At 36.7% G+C, this 23,461-nt stretch overlaps 1 protein-coding gene across 2 annotated transcripts in view; it reads right to left on the bottom strand.

Moving 5' to 3' along the window:
* Positions 1–23,461, bottom strand: part of EXOC6B (exocyst complex component 6B) — a 683,510-nt gene that overhangs the window by 379,337 nt on the left and 280,712 nt on the right. For both annotated transcript variants that reach the window (XM_002709766.6, XM_089327552.1), the window contains exon 8: positions 8,700–8,768. In XM_002709766.6, coding sequence (XP_002709812.1) covers positions 8,700–8,768 — 69 coding nt within the window. The remainder of the gene's footprint in view (positions 1–8,699; positions 8,769–23,461) is intronic.

Here is a 23,461-nt window from a genome sequence, read left to right as displayed (position 1 = left end):
ACAAGGTGGTAGGGAGTTCTTAGGAGACATACAAGAAAAGGTACACAAATGAAACTGGGGTAAGCTATTCTGGGATATAGGTTTGCAGTCATTAGGTATCTGACACCTGACTTAGCCTTTACTTGCATTTAGAAGAGGGATTCTTATGGGACTCAGGACAAGGTACAGGGAATTGGGGAAGCCTCTGCTATTCTATGCAAAATATCACACGCATGTACATGTGTGCATTTTGTCTGGCGAAAGAAATCATAGCTTTCATCAAATTCTCAGAGGTCTCCTGTGCAAGAAAACATAAGAGAAATATTGCATTTGCTATGATCTTTGTAATGATGACAACATTCCCATTGATGTTAGTCTATTTTACAGCTTAAGTATTAAGCTGGAGGAGTATTAAATACAACTGAGGTTATTATAATTCATGTAATACTGAGGACTTGCCACTTATAAAAAATTCATGTAAGAAGTCTTCAAAAAGTTCATAGAAATGCATTTATGAAAAAACTACATATTTTCAAAAATTTTTGTACCAAAATAAACTTATCTTTTATGTCCACTTTTCCATGAGCTTTCTCAAGTATCTTCTGTCAGAAATCTTTAAAATTTTTATTGTAGTGTAAAACACATGCAGAAACGTGTCTAACTCACAGTTGTACATTTGTGTCAACATTATTTTAATCTAGGAATTGAATTTGCTAAATGAATATATAATGTAAATCATTGGAGACAAAGATACTAAGAAGATACAATCAAAAATAAGACCCACACATGACAGGTATGGTCATATTTACTGGTTGGCTCTTCTAGCCTCTCTAAGTAGCACCCAGGGTGTTACATAGAGTTACATAGAGTGTACACAGGCATTCCAGTGATAGAAGAGTGGGTAAGCAGTGAACTTGCAGAAGATTCAGAAGCAGCGTATAAATGAGCTTAAAGCAATACAAATGTTTGTCTATATATATGGTAGACAATATTGGGTCAATAAAATTTTTCAAAATATTCAGGACAGACTAGTTTCTATCTTCATAAGATAGTCCATCTACCTTTATAATTACCACTACATTATGTAAAGAAATTGAGACAATTATTACTATTCCTCATTTACTTAATAGAATTTTTTGTTTGTTGTTTTTCCTTAAGAAATTTTTTCTTTAATGACTACAATATATCCTTTATTTCCTATTCCCTACCTACTCACTTCTAAACTGTATGTGAAGATTCAAACCACTAAGAATTATTAAAACAATTCCATAAAATATACCTACCGTTACCCCACACACTTCCATTGCATTATTATATCAAGGAACAAAGACTCAATTAACCACTATCTGACCCTTGTTCACTTTCTTTCCTCCCCTCCCCCTGCCAAAGTTTGCCCTTCCTGCCAAAGTTCAGCACTTCCTAGAAAAGTCTCACTGCCTGTTTGATATTGTACTTCACTTTAGTCACCAAAGGAAGAATTTACAGGTGCTTGGCCCCATCTATAAGACCATGACCGAAATCTGACCTCCTGTTACAATACGTGAACTCCTGCCCTACTGATAAGGCTGGCAGATATAAGTAGGATTTTTCAAATAATCCTTTGGGAATTTATAAGCAGCACAGTCATAAAAGGGGGGTGAATGGAAGGTCGGTTTCACTAAAAATAATAAATATTGCCATGTTTATTCAAAGTGTGCCTTGTTATCCTCCAGGCCAAAAGTTCAGATAAACACTATTGTAAATGACAAAATATTAGAACTTTTTGTTACTTATGTTATGATCCTTCCGTTGGACATCAATAGGACTGTTTTCCCTTGTATAAGTTCCAACCCTGGTATTGTACAACACTGCCTGAGACTAAAACACTGGATTCATCTGTAGGTCAAAACGAGGGTAGTTATCTTTCAAAATCAAAAGCAAATATTTATTGGGTATTATATGCTACTAATACTAAGTGTTAGGGATTATTTCTTTAAAAAATGGATAAATGTGATACCTGCCCTAAAAGAGCTTACAATCTATTAAGGAAAAATAACACATTTAGAATATGATGATATAATACAGTAAGCACTAACATAATATGCATTGGATCCTATAATAGTGTGAAGGAGGAAGAGTTTTGCTGACCTCAGCCTGGAATATCAGGAAAATTTGTGGAAGGACATTAGTATAAAACATGTAAATATCAGCAAACTGAAAAATTCAGGCAGAAGGACTAGCATGAGGTAATAATGATAAGCATAAAGTAGCCTGGCACATTCAAAGAACTAGATGCTTTTCGCATATTAAAGCAAGGTGATAAGTAGCAAAAAATATGACCAACAGGACAAGTGAGATAGTCCATATTTCTACATAATTTTATGTCATTCACACTTCTATATTTTACACTGTAGATGACCAATTATGGAATTCAAATAGATAACATACACTTATATGTTAGAGAGACTAGCATAAATATAATGAGAGCTGAGTTAAAGGCTTAACATATTAAAGAAGAAATAACAGATCAGGAGACTGCTTTCAGTAATTCGGGTAAAAATCTGAACTAGGACAATAATTACAGGATAGGGGAGGACGACATTGAGTAAAACTCTATTTAAGAGGAAAGACTGGCAGGTCTGCACATGGGATTGCAAAGAGCTTTGGTTTCTGGATGGTAATCAGATGGATGCTGCTGCTATTACCTGAGATCACTAGAAATTTAGGAGAAGCAAACTGGACTGGGGGGCAGGCAAAAGGTAATGGGTTCATTTTAAGACACACAGTGAAACAGTTTGTACTACCTAAGGAATATCCAGAAGGTTAGGTTACGTGGACAATTCCATACACAAGTTTAAAGCTCTAGGAAAAGCTGAGAGTGAAGGTACAGATTTGGAAGTCATGAACACTTCAAACCAGGAGAGTAGATTATATCATTTAAGAAAGGCCAAAAAAAAAAAAAAAAAAGAAAAAGAAAAAGAAAAAGAAAAGAAGTGGGACAAATGTTGAATCCTGTGAGCTGTGAGGGATACAAATGAGCAAAGCCCACAAAGACTATGAAGAAGAATATATTGAAAAAGAAGACAAACAGACTGAGAGTTGTAAGATGAAAATCATCAACAAAGTCAAAGGTCGAATAAGATACAGATTCAAGGTTGTGATGTGAAGAGAAGATACTGGGTTGATGAGAGAATGAAAAGTGAAAAAGTGGGAACAAGTGTTGGAATGAGAAGGAACAGAAGTATGACTTATTTTCTCCTTGATGCTCCCTTCTCCATTCTTCAAATCTCTGTTCTTAAGTCCTAACATTATTATTAACTATACTAAAAATAATAAAAACCTTATATTCATTTAAGTAATCCATTTTTAAATATCCTTTCCTATGAAATAATACAAATTAGTGACTTGAGAATAAGGAAATACAGAAGTGACAGACTGCAGTCCCCAGAAAACTCTGAAGAGTCAGCACTAAAAGATATACATGCCTGGCCTTTCCAGTAGCAAAGTAGATATGTCAGTCATTATCTAAAATCCTTGAACATAGACATATATCTCAAAGAACAGAAATGAGCTCCTACCAGTAGTTGTACCTTTTCAAAAGAAGGAAACGCTGTGAATGGGATAGAAACCTGTTTCTGCTATATAAACAACTGTAAAAAATTTATGAAGATCAACTATTTTACCATCACAGAACACCACTGTGTAGGATTTATTTTTAAATGAAAAGTTGAAGGTCTTCTTGCTTTTCTAGAGCCTATGATCTCAAACTACCAATACATTATAACTTCCACACAGTTTAATACGACTACATAGTCTTTATACCTTAAAAATATATTTTTTTAAATGTAAAGTTTGATGACAAAGAGTAGAATCCCTATTTACATGTCTATACTTTACCCCATCTATTTTTTAACAATGCCAATGATGTGACTAACCATCAGCATCAGATATATAATTCCCATTAGACAATGGGCACTTATTAAGTGGCAATTATGTGTCAGGCATTCAGGCATTCTTCATTCAGTATCTGTGACTGCTCTAAGCAGCTAGTTATTATACTGTTTCATACACAAGAAAGCTAAGCTAGATTATACAGCTTGTAAATGCGCAATAAATTATTTCAACACACCTATGAATCACTATTAGAATTCTCACTTCAAATAAAATATCATAACATCATAATTCAGTTTATAAAAACTAAAGTATAGGGGCTGGCATTATGGTGTAGCAGGTTAAGCCTCTGCCTGCAAGGCCAGCATCCCATATGGCCGTGGGTTCAAGTCCTGACTTCCAATCCAGCTCCCTGATAATGGCTTGGGAAAAGTGGGAGAGCCAGAAGAAACTCCTGGCTCCTGGCTTTGGTCTGGCCTGGCCCAGCCCCATCTGATGTGGGTATTTGGGGAGTGAACTAGCAGATGGAAGACCTCGCTCTCTGTCTCTCCCTCTCTATGTAACTCTGACTTTCAAATAAATAAAATAAACCTTTTTTAAAAATACTAAAGTACATACAATGATGACAAATAGTGCTGTCATAATCATTCAGCAACCTAACATCTCTCCTGGCATATTGTTATGATTTTAAAGCATAAATCCTTGATTTATGTATACATCTTCTCTTTTTCAAATACAATTCATATAGAAGTACAATTCAGTGTTTATTGAAAAAGTAAATGAATAATAAGAATTGAATCAATGAATGTTCAGACATACTAGTCTTTGGCTACTATATATTTATTTATTTATTTATACAAATAATATTTACTTAGTATCTACAACATGCCTAGTACTGCTGTTGGTAACAAGAATATGACTTCAAACATAAAACTATTCATTTCCATAGACTGCATAATTTGAACAGAAAAACCACTTGAGTTTTCAATTTCAATTGTGAAACTTACTATAAACCTTGAAATTTGATGTGAATAAATATGATTCATTTTCTGGACATCTACCTTACACAAAACTCTGAACCCCCATTTCCATACATACTACTAAAGAGACTAAACAAAATCCTAAAGCATGGAAGAAAATAAGGGAGAAAGGAAGAAGTCAAGGAAAAATTCTCATGACTGTATATGTGAGTTTTACCCAACTTTCAAAAGAACAGATAAGTTCTATCTTATATAAGTCATTTCACAAAATAGAAAAAAGGGAGAGATGATCAACTCTCTAGAATTAGATTAAAATAACATAATAAAATAAATTCAGTCACATAAGAACAACACACAAAAACAGAAACTTACAGGCTTGTGTTGTGACCAAATAAACAAATACAAAAAAATAATAATAAAGCACCAAAAAAGGAGTTACATTTTACAGGATGATACAAAAGTAGTAATACATATTAATCAAGTGAAGTTTATCTAAAGAATGCAAGAATAATTTAATGTCAGAAAAAATACATCAATGTGATTCACCATGTTTCTGAACTAAAGGATACATCCACAGGATTATATTAATATATATGGAAAACAAATGCAATAAAACTCAATATTCATTTATGTTTTTTAAGTATCAGAAATCTAGGAATAATTAGATTTTTAAAATTACCAAAATCTACTATAAATATCAGTCAACTAAAACACTTTACATGAATTCTCTTTAAAATTAGAAATCAGACACAAATATCCACTAGTACCTTAATGAATAAAGTAAAAATGATTCTGGTGGATACAGTAAGAGAATGAAAAGAACACTGAGTTTTATGAATAGAAAGAAAAAAGTCAATATATGCAAATAATACAGTTGACTACACAGAAAGCCTATCCTAAGCCAAAAACACTACTATAGCTAGAAGAGCTGAGCAAGGTTACCAGACTTAAAATCAACTTACACATAACAACAGTGTTCCTCAATGTCAGCAGTAAATAATTAGAAAATAAAATAGGAAACTGCCATAAAAGCTGTCATTGTGTCACTATTAATGTAACAAAAAAATCCTTGAGGTTGTTAACATTGGTTTTTAAGAAGTTCAATTAAATAATTTTAAAGATCCTATTCGGGGTAGGCATTTAGCACAATGGTTATGATGCTGCTTGGGATACTGCATTGGTATCAGAGCACTTGGATTTGAGCCCTGGCACTGCTTCCAATTCCAGCTTCCTGCTTATGTGCACCCTTGGAGGCAGCAGAGTGTTGGGTTCCTGACACCCGCATGTGAGACCCGGATTGAGTTCTGGGCTACTGGCATCTACCTGGCCTAGCTCTAGCTGTTGTAGGCATTTCAGGAATAAACAAGTGAGTGGAAGAGTTCTCTGGGTCTCTGTCTGCCTTTCAAACAAAATGAAAATAAATAAGTAAGAATTAAAAACAAAACAACCACAAACTCTTAATTATGGGAAAAATGATCTTATATTTTCATGAATGGGATGACTTAGCACTTTTAAGGAGTTAATTTTTCCCAAAATCTATCTGTAAACTCAAACAATTCAAATCAAAATTCAAGAAGAGATTTTATTTATGAACTTAAGCTGATTCTAAAGTATATTGTATGGAAATGGTCTTCAAACTAAGGGACTTTAAAAGAAGAGAAATAAAAAGGGACTTCTTTTACCATATATTTAGATGTGTTACAAAATCAAATAAAATGAAAAAAAGAGTTCAGAAAAACAAACATACATAATGATGGAAATTTAGTCTATGCCAATGGTACTAACCAGAATCATTTAGATGATATACAGATTACAAAATAACAGATGAAACTGGTAAAACTGAACTCATCATTTAGAAAAAAATTAAGGTTGCATCCATGCCTCATACTATACACAACAGTAAGTCCAAAACAGATGAACATAAAAATGTGAATGACAATATATTATAGGAAATATAAGGAGAACATTCTGTGACCTTGGGATAGAGAGATTTTTTTGATAAAACATGACTCAAAAGCTATGAACTGTAAGGCTAAAAGTGATGGAACTGATTATATAAAAATTAAAAATTTTTGTCTTATGAAAAATAACATATACATAGTTTAAAATCCAGTGACAAATTGGGAAAAAGAAGACATTGGAATCATACATTGTCAATATCAACAATGTATGGAAATTCTAAAATTTCTCTTTCCAATAAAGAGAAAAACAAAAGAAACCCAACACAAACACTGAACAACGGTTAAAAAATAGGTATTTTATATAAGAAAACTCTTAAATGATTAGTAAGTCTATAAACAGAAACACAAGTGTTACCAGTAATGAGAGACACAAATTAAAATTGAAAAATGCCATTCAATATCACTAGCTAAAAATTATAAATTAATGCAATTAAGAATTATGTAATTCAGAACTACACCGTATGATCCACCAATTCCACTCCAAGGTATAAAAACTTATACACACATTCATAAGGAAATACTATTTGTTACAGGAGAATGTTAGACACTTTAAGTGTTGACGACTAAAGTAGGAGGTTATTAAAATAGCAAATAAAAACCACCAATTAACTATCATGCAATAGCTGGAAGAAATGAACCAGATATACAGACTCTAACACGATAGATAAAATAGTGCTGAATGAAAATATAAGTATGACTAGAGCCACAGCACAATACCATTTGAGTAATCTGAAACATATGGAATACACAAAATCACTACATTTTTTCCAAGAGCACAGAAACACCCACAACCACGTATTAAACATATCAGTGTTACTATACTTGGAGCTGAGAAATAAGTGGGCTTGTAGATAAAGAGTGGTAGAAAAAAAGATACTTCAATAAAATAAAAGAGGGTCCTTTGTGAAATGATGAGAGTGTTATAACTTGAGGTGTAAAAGATTAAATTCCCCACATCTGAGATTGAAAAGAATTGTCTACTTGTTTTAGATATCTTGACTCAAACTATATACATCTCCATTTTTGTATAACAAGGAATATCAGGTGGAGAGAACTGGAGAAGAAAGAAGGAAGAGAGAAAGAGGAAGAGAAAATGAACAGGAAGTGGGAGGAGAGAGAGGAAAGGAAGTTACTAGGCCTTTTCTAAAACTAATGGAGACTACTACAAAATATTTCAGCCCATAAAGTCCATAGACCATGTTCCAAACTGTCCAGAGTTATGACAAAGTGGAACTATGTTAAATATTTGATGAAAGAAAATGAGTAACAAATTTGGCAATAAGACATATTTGAGCATAATAAAAACAATCTGATATAAGCTTCACCAAACTTTGCTTTAAAAAAAAAAATCAACTGTGGATTTTCTCATCATTTTGCCTTTACTGATATTTAATTTTTGTAAGCACTCCATGACTCTATGTGCCTGCCAGTAGATATACCACCAACAGGAAGAAAGTGGACATTTCCCCAAATATCATTAACACTCATGATATTTCCTCCCAGACATGTTCCTATTACCACGTACTTTCTACGACAAAAGGAGTAGTTGTCATCAGGAATAAAACAGCAACTAGTTTCCACAAATATTACTTTAATGTGTAAAGGTATTTTTGTTTAAATAATATATTACCAAAATTTAAAAATAAATCTGAATATTATTGAATATTTATATTTATAATCTGTAATTTATTGAGGATAGATAGAAATATTACCATGTAGAGCATATCACATGGAAAACCAAAGACTAACGAAGCAAGTTAATGATGATTATTTTTTATAATTAATATTCTATAAACAACAATTGCTTCTTATCCTTCACTCTCAATAATAAACAGAAAAGCTACCAAAAATGAGAAAGCAGCATTTTGAATTCAATATACATATTTGTTAGAGCCAGAAAAACACTCACCAGGACAGAATATATATGTAGACATCGATAAACAGGAGAGAAATCCACCAAATCTTGGGCCCCAGGTACCTGGAAACAGAAGATTAACCGAAAAGATTTCACACAAAGACATTAACAGCAACTGCATTCATTTTTTACTACACAAATGTTAAGCAAAAAAAAAAAAAAAAATCAGGTCTAGCTTCTAAATGGTATTTTACTCATAGTATTAACAAAAGACATACACCAAGGCTGGGACAAAGCCCACAAGGGTGGACAGGACAAAAAAAGAAACAGGAGGCAATGACCCTGCACCTGCCTTTAGAGAAATATCTTGGATGTGGAAATGTGACATTGATGACTTGAATCTGTCTTCTAACAAACTTGGTAGTTTAGATAGAAAAAACAAGTTTCATTGATAAAAAACAAAACTTACCACACAAAAGGAACTGAAAGGTACAAGAATTAGTAAATAAGATAGCACACAAGCTAAATATAAAAATATACTAGGAAGGAAAGAGAGACGATGTGAAAAGTAAGAACAAGAAAGGAAAAGTCAAACCTAGAAGTAACACCTGCAGATGACAGTGTGAATAATGTATTTAATTAAACCTAGACATCCAAAGAGAAAGTAAAATTAAAAAAAAAAAAAAAAAAAAACCTCAGTTAAGAACTGGAGTCCAGTCTCAGTGCTAAAACTGATTTGCTATGTGACTTTATAATGAGTTAGTCACAATTTACTTTGGCCTAGATTTCCTCAACTTAAAAACAGGAGGCAATCAGTTGACATAAGCACAGAGGGATTTAGCAAGAAAAAAGAGAAACGTTTGCAGAAGGTGTTTAGTCTAGTGGTTAAAACCTGCATCCCACATCAGAGGGCCTCCATGCTCCAGCCCTGGACTCCAGCTTTCTGCTAACATGGCCCTGGAAAGCAGACATGATGGCTCAAATAATAAGGTTCCTTCTGTCCATGTGGGAACCCTGGATTGCATTCCCAGCTCCCAGCTCTGAACCCAGTATAATCCAAGCCATTGAGGGTTTATGGGAAATGGACTTGTGAATGGGCACACTCTATCTCTGCCTCTCAAATAAATTAATTTCTTTATAAACAAAGACATAAAATAAATATTGGTTCAAATTTATTAACTATTCTGTTCATCTGCTTCATATCCATAAGGGCAAAGATTAATAAGTCTCTACTACTACCTCATAGTGCAGTATTTTCTCTCAACATGCAAAACAAACCTTTATGTGAATCTAAAGACTGATGGTAAGAGCTGCTCAAGATCCTACACCATGGCCCAAGAATAATTTGACTTAAAATAAGAAAAACAAGCCTGTAGAAGAGTTAACAAGCAATGCAGATTACTAAGGAAAATATTTTATGGACAGATGGGCACCATGCTGTTGAAGAAAAAGTAGGATTAAAAAATTCTATACAAACTGTAACTTTACACACTCATTTTCATTTTAATAACACAAAAAAGGTCAGCAAGTATAAGCAATTTGAGGTTTTCTTGTCTGAAATGACCACATCATTAAAGCATCTTTCCAGTCTCCTCTCTTCGATTGCAATGTTGGGATTTGAAGGAAATTTATCTTGCCAGAAAACCAGAGCCTATTTTATCTTACCAAAAAAAAAACAGGAAATTTCTTTTATCTTGCCAGAAAACCAGAGGCTATACCACACAGCAAAACACAATTTCAAAAGAAGAAAACCAGAAAAACGTTAAAAAATTATATTCACAATAGTATTAACCAACATACAAATAGCACATATGCATATGTAAAATTAAGGAGTATTTTTCCTACGAATCTTTGGAAAACAAGCCAACAGGGGCACTTACAGAAAGATACTTGGTCACTAATCAGCTAAGACAAATGTTATCTGTGAAAACTAAAAAAGCAGAGAGAGATGGCAAAGGCCTTTCTGTCATCTTCAGCAAATATTTACAACCCAACCTATTCTCTGTGAAACTTGTGGCATCATTATATCAGCTGTGAACACGTTACAGTGCCCTGACCCACAAGCCCTCCTGCTTCTTGGCCTCTGAAACCAGCATCCAGTTAAGTCTTCCTAAGCCCTTGACTGCCTGCTACCCTGATATACAGACAAATGATCAAAGAGCAAAATGGGTCTTCAGTTCACAATCTTTACCTCCACCCCCAACACAGCCTAAAATTTAGAAATCATTTTTCCTCTCTGCTCCCCTCTGTGAGGAACACTAGGAGTGAACCCAGAGGAGCGCTGTGAGGATAGCGGTATGTAAAGTATGCACTGACTCATGTTGCTTTGAGCTAGCTGTGTTTTCTCTGCTGCACTAATGAAAAAGAATCACATCGACAGAAAGGCGAAAGGAGAAGAGCAACATACACTACTACGTGAAGGAATGCTACACGTTGTGAAGGATAAGAAATGAACTTTCAAAAACCTAAATAAATGGGGGGCGGGAAGAGAACCAGAACAAAGGGCAGCTTTTCCTGACTAACAGAAATAGGTCTGTTTAAGGTCCACATCTTGCTCTCCATTTAAAATACTTGCTTTCCGTCAAAGCTGTCTTCATACTTCTTTCCTCCTTTGCCCCTCCCTCCCCTCAAGTTGCAAAGAATGATTCAAGTAGGCTTAGGTTTCAGCTGGGGCAGAGGGAGGGGTCCAAGGACACTTTCCTAAGCTAACAATGACTGTCCCTAATGGTTTCTGTCTCCTAACAAAAGCCATGACTCCTTTTTTATCAGCTTCATCTAATTTTTCCTTTCCAAAGTAAATAACACAGCCCTTGCATTTTACACATGTCCAAATTTGACAAATCATTATCGACTGAAGACTATAACTGATAAGAGATAACTTTGTGGTAGGACCTTGTCATTTCCTCTCATAAGGGCTTTCTTTCCGAGATACAGAAACATGATTAAAATAGTTAAACATTTCCTCTGCCTGGCAGTCAGGAACTCAAGACATTAAGATACGGGAGTCAGTATTTTTCTAGAAGTTCAAATAGATCTATGAAGATACTAACAATAGCCACAAATAGTATATGCCAGATTATTCTTCGTTTTTAACTAATTGTTTTCCTTTAGAATTCACGTGAAATAATTTCATCACCAAGGACAGCAGCTACCTAATTCCCTATATAGTCTCTGAATAGAGAGCCTTAATGTCTTTTGTCAGCTCAAATCTCTCTGCTTTTTAGGAGGATCAAATAGTAGATAAGATTGTAGACTCAATAACTAAGATATCTGGGCCCAGAACATGCTATATTATTACCTAAATTAAGATAACTTGGAAATACTTTTCGGTAGCAGATAATAATAACCAAGTAAAAGAATTGTGGGTTAACTGTGCTACAACATCCAGAGATAAATATCATGAGGCAACTATTTCATTCTACAATTACACATATCTATCCACTAGAAATCACATATTCATTGAATATGAATATGAATATATATGGTTACTCTGTTATAATACAATGACTCAACATTCATGATAAATATTAACAACTTGGTCAAAGCAATACTTTCCATTGTTTGTGGAATACTTATTGTTTTTTTGTTTTGTTTTGACAGGCAGAGTGGACAGTGAGAGAGAGAGAGAGAGAGAGAGAAAGGTCTTCCTTTTGCCGGTGGTTCACCCTCCAATGGCTGCCGCGGCCGGCGCACCGCGCTGATCCGATGGCAGGAGCCAGGAACTTATCCTGGTCTCCCATGGGGTGCAGGGCCCAAATACTTGGGCCATCCTCCACTGCACTCCCGGGCCACAGCAGAGAGCTGGCCTGGAAGAGGGGCAACCGGGACAGAATCCGGCACCCCGACCGGGACTAGAACCCCGTGTGCCGGCGCCGCAAGGCAGAGGATTAGCCTAGTGAGCTGCAGCGCCGGCCACAGGAATACTTATTGTTAAACAGTGGTTACAGCCAATAAATACCCCAGATCTCATGTGAAGCTATGATATAGAAGACCAAATAAAGAGTTTGAAGATAAAGGAAACTACAAAGTAAGAAAAGCAAATTTAGAAATAGAATTAATGAAATGCACTCCAAAAAATAATCTTAAGAGCATATGAGATCATTTTTGTTGGAGAAAAACACAATGATTCAAAGTAGACATGGGAATAATAGATGGTAAGGAAAAGAAGAAAAATGAACAGTTCTCATTATGAAAACTTTTGCAAACATCAGAAATGAGCTTTCTTTCATGCTACCTTTTTCTTCTTTAATACAGCTTACTATAATTAAAATGAAGTCTCTGCAAATGGAAAGATAAATGGCTAATTTCTGTCATAAAACATAAGGAAAATGTTTTCAGAAATTGAAGAAAAAAGGAAATTTTGGTTTTAAAATAAATGATGCCATTCAAATTTTAACAGATATAGTGATTTAATATTTTTCAAATCCATTTCTCCCCAAAAGGAGTCCCAGGTAGTAGCTGTTGCTACTAATTAACTTTAAAAGACTTAATAATCAAAGAAAGCAGGAAAAAATATTATATGCAGGTAACAACCTGATAAATCCAACTGCTTTACTGCTGGGTAAGCATATTCTTAGAAAAGGGTAAATGAATACAAAAGAAGGAGTTGTTTACCTCTCTCCACTAAGCAGCAAACTTAGTATGAGAGACTTACCTATGCTGTTGATAAAGACAGCACAAGAAGAAATGCATTAGCACACTCTAGCCCTGCTGCTCATGCATCTGCCCCAAGACAGGCCCATCCATGTACACAAACTCTGTCAAACACACACTGTTTTCCTCTCTCACCATTTATTTTTCTCTTAAGAAGCCTTTCAAAACAGATGGATCATCCAAAACGAGGACGATGATAGAAGTTTGTGAGGAATTTAGATATGTTTTTCACTAATTACTTGAGCCATTTCTCTACCTTGAAAATATTTCTGACTACCACTTTACCCAAAACAGTTTCTCGGTATTGCTAAATGAATGCAGGGACTTAGTGCCCATTTCTGAACATTAGTTGGATATCAAGTCATTAAAATGTACCAGGCATTTTTCCACAGATAGCAAACAACAACTGAAGGGGCAATGTCTTTGCATTCAGAGGATCAATTGTGACTGCCCATATTATGTCTGGAAGCCAGGAAATACCTGGCAAACATTTTTCACCACTGTGCTTTTCTGAACTACTTTACTTCCTAAAATTTGGAAAAAAGAAGGGTAGGATCCATTTGGACATAAGCTTTTATGGAGATAGACTAAACACCACAGACACACCAATAAACTAGAAGGTCTATGATTCTAAGTGAATACAATTAGCAAAATACAAAGATTTGCTCTGCCTTTCAGCATATAAGAATACCCTAACTAGAGACCTATTCTAAAAAGGTCAGAATTTTACTAAAATGTCACAAAGTATTAGAGTCTTTATAAACAAATCCCTTAACCATTTACTCAATTAATTTGCATCAGGCAGAAGAGAATTTGAAGCATTGGGGGAAAAAAAAAACCTGTGACCAAAATCAGAGGACAGTCCACGATCCTTCAAGAATTCTTTGCTGGGGCTGCTATTATTGGGCAGTGGGTTAAGCGACCGCCGATGACACCAGAATACCATATGAGCGCTGGTTCAAGTTCAGTTGCTCCAATGATGAAACAAAATTTCAACTGGTCACTATTGCTTTCTTTTTTTAATAAGTTTTATTTATTTTTATGGAAAGCAGAGTTGGGGGGTGCAGTGTAGGGGGAGTGGAGAGAGAAAGAGAAACAGAGAGATCTTTCATCCACTGATTCACTCCCCAAAATGGCTGCAAAAGCCAGGCGGCTGGGCCAGCCCGAAGTCAGGAGCTGGAACTTCATCTGGGTCTACCAGGCAGGTGGCAGCAGCCCAAGATCTGAGGACATTGTCCACTGCCTTCCCAGGCACATTAGCAGGGGACTGGGCACAGAAGTGGAGCATCTGGCATCCAAAACAGCATTCCCATGGGTGCAGCATCACAGGCGGGGTTTAATCGACCACACCACAATATCAGTACTCAGCTGGTCATTATTTTCCAAGGGGTCCACCATATGATAAAACACTGTAAAACCTAAGGCAAAAAAGGCTACTTAGCACTAAATGTGGCATTAAATATAAAAGATCTGAAAGGAGGAAAAATTAAGGCAATCAAAAGTAGTAAGAAAAAAAGTGTTGCAATAGTAAAGAGAAAGAACTATCATCTCCTCTACATAAACTTCTAAAAACTGAAGAAGAAATTAAAATCACTTGAAAACATTGGCAAAAGACATGAGTGGATAGTTTACTGGAAAAAAAAAAAACATATGCAAGTGGTACTCAAACTTATAAAATACTCAACTTTATCCATAGTAATAGGAATGCAAATTAAACTACACAGAGATACCACTTCTCATCTACAAGAGTGGTAAAAATCCAAAAACTTCAAAAAGTACCCCTTACAGGGGCTGGTGCTGTGGCACAGCAGGTTAACACACTGGCCTGAAGCGCTGGCATCCCATATGGGCACTGGTTCGAGTCCCGGTTGCTCCACTTCCAATCCAGCTCTCTGCTATGGCCTGGGAAAGCAGTGAAAGATGGCCCAAGCCCTTGGGCCCCTGCACCAGCATGGGAGACCTAGAAGAAGCTCCTGGCTCCTGGCTTCAGATCAGCACAGCTCTGGCTGTTGCAGCCAATTGGGAAGTCAACCATCGGATGGAAGACCTCTCTCTCTCTCTCACTCTCCCTCTCCCTCTCCCTCTCCTTCTCCTTCTCCCTCTTCTCTCTCTGTGTAACACTGGCTTTCAAATAAAGAAATAAATCTTTAAAAAAAAAAGTACTCTTACAGAAGCTGTAAGAAAATAGACATCTCAAACAGTGCTGGAGTTAGGGAGAGGTGTAGAAAACAGTGAACCCCCAGTGGAGTAGAACTTAATGTTATCCCACAAAAATACACAAGCATTTACCCCTTGATTCAACAGTCCTACTCCTAGGAACTCATCTCCAACTATATGAAAAAACAATTCTCAGGTTTGTTCAGGGTTTTTTTGTTGTTGTTACTTTCTGAAAGTTGTTTAAGTTTTAAAGTATTCTACATAAAGTCGAATTCACTCTTTCTAGGGACCAATTGTGTAAGTTCTGACAAGCGTATATTAGTTCTGTATTCACTATCAAAATCAAAATAAAAAGAAACAGGTCTACCACCACAAAAAATTCCCTCATGCCCCTCCATAGTCAAATTGTTCCTTTGGCAAACACTGATCCATTTTCTATCCCAAGAGATTTGCTTTCCCAGGAGTGTCCTATAAATAGACTCACACAGTATATAGCTTTTGAATCTGGCTTTTTTTATGTAGTATAATGTTTTTGAGATTGATCTGGGTAGTTCTTTGTATCTGTAGTTCATTCTTTCCTGTCAATGTGATATTCCAATCATGGATTTATCATCATTCACTGAAGAACATTTGGATTGACTCTAGTTTTGGCAGTTTGTGAACAGGTTCATGTTTTATAGTGAACATACTTTTGAAATCCTTAGTAGTTAAATTGCTAGGTTTCGTGACAAGATTATGGTCAACCTTACAACAAACTGCCAAATTGCTTTCCAAAGACACTATGCCACCACACTTTCATACCAATATATAAGAATTCCTATTGTTCTCCATCCTTGCCCAGACTTTGTCAGTACTTTAAAAAAAATCAGCTATTCTAATAGCAGTGCATTTGAAAGCTTATTTTTATAGGAAATTATTGGGACTCATTAAATGCTCACACATGAGTCTATTGAGTGAATAAATTACAGTACAACAACATGGAATATGATATAATTATGGAATACTAATTAGCAATAAAACAGGATTTCTATGAACTTATAGGGAATAATTTTCATAGCAAATTTTCAAATATAAAACTATATATGTATTATGTTATTAATAATTATGTTGTTTGATTATTTGGCCGGCACTGCGGCTCACTAAGCTAATTCTCCGCCTGCGGCGCTGGCACCCTGGGTTCTAGTCCCGGTCGGGGCGCCGGATTCTGTCCCGGTTGCTCCTCTTCCAGTCCAGCTCTCTGCTGTAGCCCAGAAAGACAGTGGAGGATGGCCCAAGTGCTTGGGCCCTGCACCCGCATGGGAGACCAGGAGGAAGCACCTGGCTCCTGGCTTTGGATCAGCACAGCGCACCAGCCATAGTGGCCATTTGGGGGGTGAACCAACAGAAGGAAGACCTTTCTCTTTGTCTCTCTCTCACTTTCACTGTCTATAACTTTCTCTCTGTCTCTCTCTCTCTCTCTCACTCTCTAACTCTGCCTGGCCAAAAAAAAAAAAAAAATTATATTGTTTAAGCTATACTGAAAGTATATAAATACAAACTAACAACAATAATTACTTACAAAGGGAGAGTAGTAGCAGTGTGGAAAGGGCAAGAATGAAAATGGGATTTCATTGAATATATCTTCTTGTGTGGTTTTGCCTTTTAAACCACATTCACATTTAACATATTTTTAAAATTAAGCAAGAATAGGGACACCATAAAAAACAAAATAAAAATAAACGCAGGAACCCAATTACTTGTCAATTTGCTGACAATAATACAGAGAGAGAAAAAAATCATTTAAGAAGACTGAACACAGTACTCTGAACTACACAGTCCTGTAGGAAGCAATGTAACATTAAGAGAATTACAAGAAATCTTGAACTTAATAAATTTACAGTTTTTAGTATTATTTGGGTAGCAATTCTGACACTACTTTGTGTGCACTATATAATTGGGCAAATGAGCAAATATATTGATGCTTTGAGAACTAGACTTCTAAGAGATACAAATATAGAATGTGACAAGAGGATAAACCTGGGACATTAGATTAGAATGAGAAGTATCAGCTTTATTTCATGATTCATAAAAAGTCTGTGCATCAGTATGGTGTAAGTCTAAGCTCTATCCATAGAAGAAACATATGTAATGCCTACATCTCAATTTCTAAATATTAGTACCAGTAAACGGAATGACACCTCTTTGAGGAAATGGCTAATTGTAAAACTGCTGCAGAGCTTGGACTGAACCTACAACACCTTATGACAGAAAGAAAGGAAGAAAAGGAGAGAGAGAGAGGGGAGGGGGAGAGAGCAAGGGAAGAAAGGAATAGCATTATATTCTTAGAAATCTATGAACTATATTGAATCTGTTTAAAACTTTAAAAACTTGGGGCCGGCACTGTGGCACAGTAGGTTAGTCAACCACCGTGGCACCGGCATCCCATATGGGCGCCGGTTCTAGTCCCAGCTGCTTCACTTCCAATCCAGCTCTCTGCTATGGCCTGGGAAAGCAGTAGAAGATGGCCCACGTCCTTGGGCCCCTGCACCCATGTGGGAGACCTGAAGGAAGCTCCTGGTTCCTGGCTTCGGATCGATGCAGCTCCAGCTGTTGCGGCCATTTGGGATGTGAACCAATCGATGGAAGACCTCTCTCTCTGTCTCTCCCTCTCACTGTCTATAACTCTACCTCTCAAATAAATAAATAAAACCTTAAAAAAATTAAAAACTAAATAATTTAATTAAAAAAAAAGAAAACGTGCTCAAACATGGATGGATAATAGTTAAAACTCCCAATGGCCAAATCTAGAACAACTGGGAAATCAAAATCAAGGAAAACAATAGACTATAATCCACTAAGAAATTAGAATCTATGTGCCAACAATGACACTAAAAAAATGGAAGTAATGAGGCTGGCGCCGCGGCTCACTAGGCTAATCCTCCACCTAGCGGCGCCAGCACACCGGGTTCTAGTCCCGGTCGGGGCGCCGGATTCTGTCCCGGTTGCCCCTCTTCCAGGCCAGCCCTCTGCTGTGGCCAGGGAGTGCAGTGGAGGATGGCCCAAGTGCTTGGGCCCTGCACCCCATGGGAGACCAGGAGAAGCACCTGGCTCCTGGCTCCTGCCATCGGATCAGCGCGGTGCGCCGGCCGCAGCGCGCCGGCCGCGGTGGCCATTGGAGGGTGAACCAACGGCAAAAGGAAGACCTTTCTCTCTGTCTCTCTCTCTCACTGTCCACTCTGCCTGTCAAAAAAAAAAAAAAAAAAAAAGGAAGTAATGAAAGGAAAATATTTATAGAAGAATGTCAACTAATCAATATTAAATAATGATAAAAATTGGGTTGGTGCCGCGGCTCACTTGGCTAATCCTCTGCCTGCGGCACCGGAACTCTGGGTTCTAGTCCCGGTTGGGGAGCCGGATTCTGTCCCAGTTGCTCCTCTTCCAGTCCAGCTCTCTGCTGTGGCCCAGGAAGGCACTGGAGGATGGCCCAAGTGCTTGGGCCCTGCACCCGCTTGGGAGACCAGCAGGAAGCACCTGGCTCCTGGCTTTGGATTGGCGCAGTGCACCAGCAGCAGCACACCAGCCATAGCAGCCGTTTGGGGGGTGAACCAACGGAAAGGAAGACCTTTCTCTCTGTCTCTCTCACTGTCCACTCTGCCTGTCAAAAAAAAAATAATGATAAAAATTGGAAAATCAGTATTTTACAACCATCATAGAAACACTGGGTGAAAAACAGAGACTAGGACCATGGCATGGCCTAAAAGTATCACTCTATAGATCACTTATTAATTACAAAGCAAGAAAGGTATCTTTACAATAAAGAAATCTAGTAGACATTGCCTTAACTAATTATATACTTCCTGATGAGGTGTAATGAAAATAATGTAACATGACCTTTGTAATATTCCTGTCAAAAATGACTAATTTCAATCTAGTCACATGATGACATAACCATCTGTGTCTAAACACAGGGATGTTAGGGAGACTAGATATTTATCTGAATGTGGCTATAGGGAAAAAAATGAAAGAAAACATCTGCTATAAAGGGCAATATCGGGACAAGTGGAGAAATTTGTATATGAGTTGCATAAATCAACTGACTTCAAAAGGTTAGCAAGTAATTTTTAAAATTGTAAGCATCATGCAAGCTAACAAGTTTGAAAGCTGTATTTGGCCATGGGCTGCCAATCTGCAACTTCTGGTTTCAGGAAGTTAAAATTCTAATGACATTCATTTCAATTTGACTTCTTAAGAAATTATAAATTTCTGCTACTTTTCTGTCAATATAGAAAGTCTAACAATAAACATTTTGAAATCTAGGCCAGATACTATAACAACAACTATTCTGCAAGCCATTTGACAAAAAATAATTATTGTCATTGTTTTATAGATAAGAGATACTTAGAGAAATTACATGATTTGTCATAAGAGCACAAAGCTAGCTGCATTTGTACCTTATTAATACAAGCCTTATTTGGGTACTTTCCCATCACCCTGTGATATAGAATAAATTGTGTTTCCCAAAATTCATACACTGAAGCCCTAAGCCCTGTTGTGACTGTATTTAGATACAGGGCATTAAGGTTAAATAAGGTCATAAGGGCAGGCACTAATCCAAATGAACTGGTGCAGCCCTTATAAGAAACGGAAGAAACATCAAGGATGTGTGCACAAAGACAAAAGGCCATGTGAGGACACAGCCACAAGACAGTCACCTGCAAGCCAAGGAGGCAGGCTCAGAAAAAACCACCCCTTCTGGAACCTTACCTTGATTTTCTAGCCTCCAGAATTAGGAGAAAATTAATTTCTGCTGGTTAAGCCATTCAGTGCATAGTATGTTGTTATGACAACCTTAGCAATTAAATATACCCTGTCACCTCAAAACTAGTACCACAACACAACCATAATCATCAAGACATCCCAGAAGGCTTCCTATTATATGGTGTTTGTACAAAAATTAGTAATTTTCTCCTGCTAGCTTCACATTTCAAAAGAGGCACTAAAATCTGGAGAGTTAAACCTGACATGAATCATTTGGTCAACATTTGATCAGTGTTGTGGAGGACACTGCTCCTTAACGGTTGTAAATAAATTAAGAGAATTACAAACTAGAATATAAGGTATGTAATATGTGAGGCACCAGTGAAGTATTCAAAGAATGCAAAAGCTCTGAAGTAAGCTAGTAACAAAAAACCACAGACCTACATTCTCAAACTATTTCTTATTCAGTACTGCTTGATTTCAGCAGGTTTTTCTTGTGTACACATATAGTACATGGAATTCAGCAGTCCATGTTAATATATGTTATCAGAACCTACACCAACTTACATTTTACCTCTACTCAAAAACAAAAGCAGAGAGTCATATCATAATAACTGTCATATAGTGAAAGCATGGAATGTATCAAGCACGGAAACAGGAGCATTATACACACTGCATCACTTAATTCTCACAACAGTCCTATCCTCATGAGATACCACCATGTCCCTTTCTCATAAGTAATATGTAACCTGGAGTGTTTATTTGTATTTTATCTTTAAAAATCACAAAAATTACATTCCTGACCAATCTATAACAAAAATGCATTCTCAATCTAAAATTTCACAACTTCTAAAAATGTATGGAGTCTTTGGCTGGTGCTGTGGCATAGCAGGTAAAGTCACCGCTCGCAGTGCTGGCATCCCATATAGTCTTGGCTGCTCTATTTCCAATCCAGCTCTCTGCTATTGCCTGGGAAAGTAGTAGAAGATGGCCCACGTCCTTGGGCCCCTGCACCTGTGTGGGAGACCTGGAAAAAAAAAAACTCCTGGCTCCTGGCTCCTGGCTCCTAGCCAGGATTGGTCCAGCTCTGGACATTGAGGCCATTTGGGGAATAAACCAGCATATGGAAGACTCTCTCTGACTCTCTCTCTCTCTTTGTAACTCTGCTTTTCAAATAAATAAATCTTTTTAAAAAATGTATTGAGTCCTATCTGGATATTTAGAGAACAACATTAAGATCTGTATATGGCACAGGGTGGTAGAAAATTCAAACCAAATTCCCTTAATCACAGATATTCCCATTGAAAATCAACTGAGCTAAGTGGTTGATCAAAAATGGTTAAATAACCACAGCATTATATAATTCAGCTTTAACATACAATTAGAAAAAAACCAACCTCATCTTGCTTGTGACCCTTTCATTAATAACCAAAATAAAACTATACAGAGAATTTTACTAGAGAATACTTTTTTTGTGCAACACTTCTCAACAATCATTAAGAGACTGACCCTGGTATCCTCAGTAAAACTGGGGGAGACGGGTGAGTTGGTTTAACCATGTGAGTTGGTCTTCCACCCAGGATGACAACTGACTATTGGGACTTAATCTTCACTTCCCTAAACCATTAAAGTTTTCCCATTTCTAACAGACATGTTATTTTAGTTTAATAAGGCATTAACTGATTACAATGTGCAAAGCTCTGTTCTAGGTGTTTTGGTTTCTCTACCCACGTCATTTTAATCTCCTAATGAAGTATCATTAAGCTAAAGAAACAGTAAATAGCCTAAAATGTCATTTAACTCAAAGAATGCATTAAGTATGTTTCCATAGGACAAGTTCTCATTTCGGAGAATAAGAGCATGACTAAACTAAATTATAGTTAAAATATTCACTAGGCTAATCCTTCACCTGCGGCGCCGGCACCCAGGGTTCTAGTCCCAGTTGGGGCACCAGATTCTGTCCCCGTTGCTGCTCTTCCAGTCCAGCTCCCTGCTGTGGCCCAGGAAGGCAGTGGAGGATGGCCCAAGTGCTTGGACCGTGCACCTGCGTGGAAGACCAGGAGGAAGCACCTGGCTTCTGGCTTCGGATCAGCACAGCGTGCCAGCCGTAGCGGCCATTTGTGGGGTAAACCAACGGAAGGAAGACCTTTCTCTCTGTCTCTCTCTCACTGTCTAACTCTGCCTGTTAAAAAAATTTTTATTAAAAATACTAGTAACTCTTAGAAGCAATATATTTTAGAAAGTAAAATACAACTTTCTCTTCAAGCATTGAACTCATTGCCAGAAAAATTTAAATCATACTAATGGCGAATCCACAAGGGCTCCAAACATTCACGGTATTTTTTTGTTTTTTGATGGCACTAAAAAAGTTTCCTTAAGACCCTCTACAGGCTTGAGTGTTCCATGGGTAGGAAGTACCATTCTCATCTGGGATATCTTGTTAAAAATGCAGACTATCAGATTCATTCTCAGCCTGTAGAATGGGAATCTGCAGTTTAAATATGACTCTCACCTAATTTCTATGCGTATTAAAGTTCATGAATCATTTTTCTATACATGGATTTTTAGCTGGGTCCTGGGGTGACAAGAATTTCATGAATACCTTGAAATTTCATGCAGAATATATGTACACTTTATTGGGAAAATATTCCCATATATTTTTTATCAAACTCTCACATTATTACCACAAATAGATTAGGAACCACTGCCCTGTGAGATTCTATTCCACAGCTACCAAACTCACCAAGTCAAAGTCACAATATTCCAAAAACTATGCTATTCTCAAAGAAGTCTGTTGAAGAATGACAAGAATGAAGGTCAGAACGTCACAGTGGGTCATGAAAGACCTTATCTGAAGAATTTATTCACACCATGCAAGAACTATGCCAAGAAACCAGTTTGGAGACATCTAAATAAATAATTCTCTACATGAGGTTTGAGATTGAGAATGTGCACTTGAAGAAGATTCAAACTGAGAAGTAAATAAACATAAGGTAGCATTTTTTAAGATAGGATGCCATTAGATGACAGTGAAGTGATGAATTCTTGTGGTAAGAGCCCAATCAGCAAATCTCTCATATGAATTCTGTTTGATTTGGGATATGGGACTATTTAAAAATACTAACTTCCAAGTACATTCTTACAATACTTTCTCTATGAGGAAACCCCAACACATTTTACAAGTCTCACTCTCATCATCTTCTCTGGACCTCACAGGACAAAGTAAAGAAGAAGTGTGGCACAAAAATTTAAGAGATTAACCAAGATTT

The sequence above is a fragment of the Oryctolagus cuniculus genome, chromosome 2 (assembly GCF_051225735.1).
Source record: "Oryctolagus cuniculus isolate XC-2025 breed Fujian yellow rabbit chromosome 2, ASM5122573v1, whole genome shotgun sequence".
Taxonomy (NCBI): Eukaryota; Metazoa; Chordata; class Mammalia; order Lagomorpha; family Leporidae; genus Oryctolagus; species Oryctolagus cuniculus.
The sequence above is the reverse complement of the archived record's forward strand: the minus strand, read 5'-3'. Positions and strand labels throughout refer to the sequence as shown.